This window comes from Pteropus vampyrus, unplaced genomic scaffold (assembly GCF_000151845.1).
Source record: "Pteropus vampyrus isolate Shadow unplaced genomic scaffold, Pvam_2.0 Scaffold432, whole genome shotgun sequence".
NCBI lineage: Eukaryota > Metazoa > Chordata > Mammalia > Chiroptera > Pteropodidae > Pteropus > Pteropus vampyrus.
Window position 1 is genome coordinate 1,096,436 of NW_011889213.1, and position 7,435 is coordinate 1,103,870.

Below are 7,435 nucleotides of genomic sequence, written 5' to 3' on the forward strand. Positions count from 1 at the left end.
ATCCTAGCCCTGGGGTACCTGGTCTATGGGGGTAATGGGGACCAGGTTCTTATCCTGGAGAGTCCAGTCTGATGGGAGAGACAGGAGCATAGTCCACACCCTGAGAACTGCAGAGACACAGAGATAAACACCACTTGGGGGAGCACCCAGTGTGCATGAGGCCTGGAGGACGTGGGGGTCAGCATCACTCCACCCCTCTGGGAAGTAGGACTCATACAGGGGCCCCAGCATAGGGACAAGATGGAAGGGAGAAAGAGGCGAGGACAGGAGGGACACAGGTGTGGGTGTGATGCTGAGGGGCCGACGGAGGCATGGACACCGAGTGTCTATAGGGGAGAGAGCTGGCTCCACTCAGCGGCTGGGGGCTGAGCCGGGCTCTCTCGGCCCCTGCCCACCTCCGAGTGTCTGTCTCTTGCAGCTGTGACCACCCGCCAGGTGCGCACCATTGTGGAAGAGGTCCAGGACGGCAAGGTCATCTCCTCCCGCGAGCAGGTCCACCAGACCACCCGCTAAGGACTCTGCTCCCCTGGCCAGCCCCCCAGGGCCCCTCATCAGCCCTGCAGCCTCTGGGCTTCCCAGCCTCAACGCCCCCGGCTTTCAAGTGCCTTTCCTATACCCCACGGCCCGACCAATAAAGCTTGTTGACTCAGATGTGGAATGCGTCCTGGTTGTGAGGTGGACCCTCATGAAGGATGGGTGAATGACGAGGCTGGGGAGGAGCTGATGGGAGCAGGGGAAGGAGTCTGGTGACACCCACTGTCACTGACTTAGGGGTCAGGGTCATCTTAGACCAGAGTAAAGAGAAGGTCTGGGCAGAGCTTGTATGTGTGGGGGCTTCGCATCTCCCAAGGGCCGGTGATCCGAGGGAGTGTGGTCCAGTGCCAGACCCAGGGTGAGGTCAGCGTATGGGGGGGTCTTAAGTGGCCACTTCTTGTTTTATAAGTAGGTCCGTGACCATGGGCAGTCACTTCCCTTTGCTGAGCTTCATTTCTCATCCAGAAATGGACAAAAAGAGCTCAGGTCACGGAGCCAGAGTCCCAAGGGATGATGCATCCAGTCAATCGCTCCTCGAGGTTCCTCCTCCGAGAGGGGCAGGGGTGGGCAAGGACGGGAGTCAGGGTCCTTTTGGGAGAGGCACGGGGTGGGTGGGAGAGGAGGCAGGCTGGGTGGTTAGGGCCCCCAGTATCTGATCCCAGGAGTAGGAACTGGAGACCTGTATCTCTAGAGAAGGCTGTGGACCCCGGGCAGCTGTGGGAGAAAGGTGGGGCCATCCTCAGGGATGTTTCCTTAAATGGCCAGCTGCAGCTCAGGATGGGGATGCTGGGGGCGGGGTGGCGGGTGCGAGTTGTGTCTGGGAAGCAGCACTACCTCACTTGATTCCAGCAGCCTGGAGGTGGGGGGGAGTGGGACACTGCATCCTGGGGAAGGGGGCAGCGGGCAGGGGCAGCCCTGCCCAAGCCACTCCCAAGACCCTCTGGGCCCCAGATCCTTTCACTCTGGTGGCCTGTGATGAGCAGTTGGGGAGGAGCCCGATACCTGGAAGTCTGCCTTTGAGTAAATCCGGAAACCACTGGGTGGGGTAGGCCTGCTTTCCTGGTTTTCTTAAAAAAGTGGGGTTACATGGAAGGGGTTATGAGAGAAGGAGTGTCTCTTCCCCCCAATTCACTGATGAGCCTGGGACCGTCTGCGCTGCAGAATCAGACCAGGGCATCCAAAAGCCTGAGCTCTCCTGGTCCCTGGCGACTGAGGGTGGAGCTTGGGGCAGGGAGTGGGCAGGAACAATCAGATTCGCACCTTCCCCCTAGGCCTGGCGTAGTGGTGGGGCTTGGGAGGGGTGGCTGTGTATGAAGTGAGCAGCTGGGTGTGGGGACTTTAGGTAGGTCCCAAGCCGTCTCTGAACTTTAGAAGCCACAATAAGTGAAGAGTGAACCCCAGCTAACAGTCCTTCCGGCCCTGATCCTGGGGATGGTGAGGGCAGTGAGCTGGCTGGTGTTTGGGAGCCCACGCTGCAGCCGTAACCATAGCCCTCGACGCAGGCTGGCTGTGCAGGTTCCGTTCCATCAGAGGCTGGCGCCTCTCAGCCGTCTGAACAGCAGTCAGGGCAAGGATGGAGGGCAGGCGGGAGGCACTGTGCCCCCCAGTCCACCACGGCACATTCCACCACAACCAGAAGAACCAGCCCTGGGCTGAGGGTGGCTCATCCGGAGGGTGATCTCATTTATTTGAACAACCATCCCAGGAAGCAGGAAGGCTCTGGGAAGAGGCGCTCCATTGTGTAGATGGGGACACTGAGGCTCTGAGAAGCAGTGACTCAGCCCTTTCCTGGAGCCCGGCACGTTAGGGGTGGAGCAGGTGCCAAAGGGGAGGCGGCTGTGCTGGGAAGAGGAGCCAGGAGCGTAATTCCTGCCCAACCCCAGGCTCCCAGGCAGCGGTCCTCTCCCTCAAACTCCAGAGGTCCCCTCCTACTGATGATGTAGCTGAGGAGGGGTCAGGTTGGAAGAAAGTCACCCCTCTGCTGAGAAAGAACCCACAAACTGGCAGTGGGCGGTGGGGATGTGTGTGGCTCAAGAGGCAGTCATGGGGGAGAAGCCAGGTGTGCTGAGAGCTAAGCCAGGAGAGGCAGTGGTTGCTGTGTCGGGGTTAGGGTTCTGCAGGTGATGGTCCTGGGCCCAGAGAGGGAAAGCCCCGCCCTTTCTAGAAGTGCTCAGCCCAGGCCTGGGCAGGTGGGGGACACAGGGCAGAGGGACTAGGTCCAGAGGGCCTGTAGGAACCCTGATGGACCGCAGCTTAGGGGCACACACACTCCCTCAGACCCCGTGCAGTGCTGGTCTCCTGTGCCGTCCTAGGCTGTGGGTGGCTGAGGAGAACAGAGGGACCTGAGCCAGGACGGTTCTGCCGTCAGGCCCAGGGCTGAGGACGTAACTGAGCTTCGCCCAGCCATGGACTTTCCTGAGAGTGTCTTAGTTGTGCAGACCATCGTGAGGGGCCATGACAGCTCCCACCCTTGGGAAGGGGGACGTCAAACATGTGGGAGGGTAGAGGACTGCCTAAGGCGGGCTTGGCACTCACTGATTCACCCAGATCCTGGGACTAGTCATGGGGCCAGAGCCTGGATCAGGGGCATATGTTCAGTCCCAGGGAGCCTGCCCCTCCCTGCTGGCCCCTTCACCCCATCACGGCCTGAGCGCATGATATCGGGACTGTTTCTGCCCCCTCTCTCCCCACCAGATGGTAAGCCCCCAGGGCTTCTCTTGTTTTTTTTTTTGCACCCGAGTGTACATAGTAGGTGCTTCATAAATATCTGTGAATAAATGCAATATGGCCACCAGTCTGTGCCAGTGCTTTATTTATTCCGTTCCGTCTCTAACATGCCTGCGAAGTAGTGCTGGCCTTTCTATTCCCGGAGAAGGACACTGAGGCTCAGAGAGGCCGAACGACTTGCTCAACACCTGGCTCCCACTTGCCTGATTCCAGGCTGCTCTGTCCTGGCGTGTTCAGGCTCTTCTCTTTTTATCCTGCCCTGAGGCCGTGGCTCTGGCTCCCACGGAGGCTGGGGGCCCAGCAGCAGCCTCCTTTCTCCCTTCTGTCTCCCTGGGGACTCCTTCCCCTGCCCTCTCTCCTCGGGGCCTGGCTGGTCATCAGCGGACCTTTGCCAGGGCCAGGTTCGTCCCGGTGATGCTGATGCAGTGGGCCGGAGCGCTGCCCGGGGAGCTGGATGGGATACTGGTGATCAGTCTGGTTTGGGAATCACAGCAAGTCGAGGCGTGGTACTGGCCAGTGATATTTTCTGGCCAACTCTGGAATGAGATGACCTCACGCCCGAGATGGGGCGGGTGGAGGAGAGAGGAGAGAGGCTAGGTGGGGAAAGGAACCCACTGCCTGGGAAGTTGCCAGCTGGGTGGGAGTCAGTGCTCTGTGCCCATCAGACCTGGTGATTCTGCTCTTGGCAACCTTAGAGCAGGTGTAATGGAGGAAATGTCCCTCCCACCCCCTTCTCTGCCAATTCACATCTTCTGAGGCCCAGCTGCAGCTGCCCCTGGTTGCTGCCCAGGCATCTTCTGGAGAGGAACTCAGAGGCAGCCCCTTCCTTTCCTTCTGGGGCTCAGAGTTGGTAACACTCACCCAGCTGCATCCCGCAGGCTGAGCACCTCAGGGTTTCCTGCACCCGGCGCTGTATTCTCGCCCTAGTTTTCTCTCTAGGTCAAATGATGAGTCCCAAAGCCAGAGACTGTGTCACATCTTTCCCAGTCCCTACACCCTGAATGCTGGGCATGCAGTGGGTGCTTGGTCTGTGGTGTTGATGGTTTGGCTGGCAATTTCCTTTGTGTAGCTCCCTGGACCCTCAGAGATGGGTCAGTACTCCTCGAGGAATGGGGGAGGGGCAGCGATCCAATTAGAAAGGAGGTGGACAGTGTGCCGAGGACAGAGAAGGACAGCTCCCGGAGAGCACTGGGAGAGCCGGTGTGTACCTCGGTTAGGGGGCTGGAGCTGGGTTTGAGTCTTCACTCCTCTGCCTCCAAGCTGTGTAACCTGGGACAATTCTTTCACTCTCGGGTTGGGGCTTGGTGGCCTTTGGTAGCTTCGAAGGTCATTTCTAGTTGTGAGGGTGATAAGTCTGTGATTGGACCTGAACTTCAGGCCCATCCTGACACCTGGGACAGTAGGATTTTTTGTCTAAGATTTCAGGGCCCCTTTGCCTGTTTTGGGGGCTGGGGGAAGGGAGCGTCAGGTTGTCTCTCCCAGGCCTAGAGCTGAAGGCATACGCGGGGCACAAGCTCTGCTCATACCTCTGGGCCCTGTGCCCACGAGCAAAGCGACTGACAGGACGCGATGTGGCAGTAACAAAGCTCTGGTTATGCTGAGGCAGAGACTTTCCTGCCCCAGGGTTTGAGGTGGTATCACGCAGCACAGCTCAGGCTGAGGCAAGCCTTCTCTCGGCTCCTCTCAACTCCACAGAGGCACTTCAGAACAAGGACCGTTGCCAGCTCTGTGGGTCACCTCTAAGACCACCCCGTGGAGGCTTCTGTTTTGGGGTCCAGATCCCCCAATCCTGTCTCTAGCTCTTGGGCCAAGGTCACTCTCACCATGCGCATAGCTCCATCTAGGCACCATGGGGAGGGAGATGAGAATGGACACGCCTGGCCCCTGTCTACCAAGTGCCTTGGGAGACGGCCCGAGCTCTGGGTTCTAGTCCCCGACTAGTGACTTTGGGCAAATCACTCTCTCTGGTTTCCCCTCTCTCCTCTCCATGTCACAGGATGAATTCAAGACAATGCGTATGTTGGAGACGCATAGAGAGAGTGGTTCAGGATGGTGGAAAGGGCTTGAGCTGGGCAAGCAAACACACAGGGATTCAAACCTCAGCTCCCCATCGACTGGCGTCTTGGGAAGCCCACTTACCCTTCCAGCTCCCTCGTCTGTGACTTGGTGACAGGAATAGGCCCCTCATGAAACCATGTGGCACAGGTGGGGTGCTCTATACAATACCTGAGCATGGCAAGTGACAGGAGAACCACCTTCTCCCCTCTCTTGACTGAATGAATGAAGCTGCGAAGCCCAGTCAGGAATCTGTGCACACCGGAGAAAAGACTGTTGGGAACTGAGCCCCGGAGACAGTATGGGGACTTGGAGGCCCCTATACGGTGGGGTCAGGGGTTACTCATGGTACTAGTGGCAGAACAGGGGCTCCCTTCCATCACAGTTTACACCGGGCACTGGTAATTGGGTGGAGCAACGCATTCGGGGTGGGTTACTCAAAGGCTGAGAGTGTGGGGGTACAAGGGGGAGGGCAGGATGTGAGAGGGAGGTGCCAGAGAATAGAGCTGGGTGTGAGGAGGCAGGCGAGGGGCAGCCATGCTGGAGAGAAAGGATGGGGAGGCTGAGGGTCAGGGCTGGCCATTGGGGAGTGGACAGCAGGGTCTTTTACGCATGTTCCTCTCTGGCTGGTGGTATGTCTTCCCCTTTTACAGATGAGAAAACTGAGGCCCAGAGGGGCTAGAGGACTGCCTAAGCCATGCGGCCTGTAAAGGGCAGAGTGGGGATTCGAGCTACCACCTATCTGGCTCTGAAGTGCCTGCTGGTTCCACGGTACACGCCACTTCTGGAAGTTCTGGAGGCTCAAGGCGGCCTCAGAAAACAGACTGAATCCAGTAAGGGAAAGAGAGTCATAGAATTTTTCGAACTAGAAAGGACTCCGAGATCACTCAGTCCAGTTTTGTCATCTACCCCCAGAGAGGGTAGATGAGGGGCCTGTGGTCACACAGCAGGCAAAGCAGAGTGAGGCCATGAACTCAGCTCTCTTGTCCAGAGCCAGGCATGTCGGATCCCTACAGGGGCATCCTGAGACAGCCCTGGGACGGCATCACTGAGGCTGCTTCCACCGAGGCTGTCACCGTGGGGCAGGGAGTCCTCCATGGGCTGACTCACTGCCTGGGGACGCAACCGCCACACAGCCGCCTGTGCCAAGGCCCTGCTGGCCCCTCGGGCTCCAGGAACAGAAGCCAGATTCCTGCCGCCCAGCCTGAGTCAGACTGACTCGTTTTTGTGTATTTTCTCTCAGCCCCACACCACCCCAAAACTGGGTGGGAACTCCGAGCAGCACAGCAAAGTGAGTCGACCCTGGGCTGAGTAATCCGGAGTGGGGAGTTGGACGGGACCTGCAGTGACGAAATCCGAGGGGAACCCGGAGTCAGCAGTTGAAAGGGCCCCACCTTTCCCAGGTGCATATAAAGGTGCCTGGAATTCGAGGCAGCCACAGCACCCTCCCAGCCTCGCTGAGCACCTTTCTCTTCTCTCCTCCACTCGCTCAGTCGCTCACCTCCCTCCTCAGCACCATGACCACCTGCAGCCGCCAGTTTACCTCCTCCAGCTCCATGAAGGGCTCCTGTGGCATCGGTGGTGGCTCCAGCCGCATGTCCTCTGTCCTGGCCGGAGGGTCCTGCCGGGCCCCCAGTGCCTACGGGGGCCTGTCAGTCTCCTCCTCCCGCTTTTCCTCCGGAGGAGCCTGTGGGCTGGGGGGCGGCTATGGCGGCGGCTTCAGCAGCAGCAGCAGCTTTGGTGGGGCCCTGGGTAGCGGCTTTGGCGGAGGATACGGTGGTGGCCTGGGTGCCGGCTTCGGCGGTGGCTTCGGTGCTGGCTTCGGCGGTTTCGATGGCGGCCTCCTCTCTGGCAACGAGAAGATCACCATGCAGAACCTCAACGACCGCCTGGCCTCCTACCTGGACAAGGTGCGCGCCCTGGAAGAGGCCAATGCCGACCTGGAGGTGAAGATCCGTGACTGGTACCAGAGGCAGAGGCCCAGTGAGGTCAAGGACTACAGCCCCTACTTCAAGACCATCGAGGACCTGAGGAACAAGGTGGGTGGACTATGTGGGTGAAGCATTGAGAGAGGTCATGTGTGCAGTGGCCCTGAGAAAACCACTTACTTGCTAGCATC

The 7,435-nt window shown here is 59.0% G+C and overlaps 1 protein-coding gene and 1 pseudogene across 2 annotated transcripts in view; both read left to right on the top strand.

Moving 5' to 3' along the window:
• Positions 1-7,435, top strand: part of LOC105306318 (keratin, type I cytoskeletal 17) — a 15,577-nt gene that overhangs the window by 5,960 nt on the left and 2,182 nt on the right. Inside the window, exon 8 of one of the 2 annotated variants that reach the window (XM_011381262.2) lies at positions 419-651. The exons of the other annotated variant lie outside the window; for it this stretch is intronic. Coding sequence (XP_011379564.1) covers positions 419-513 — 95 coding nt within the window. The 3' untranslated portion in view covers positions 514-651. Of the gene's footprint in view, positions 1-418; positions 652-7,435 lie in introns of those variants that run through there. 2 annotated transcript variants of the gene reach the window in all.
• Positions 6,782-7,376, top strand: LOC111732163 (annotated as a pseudogene).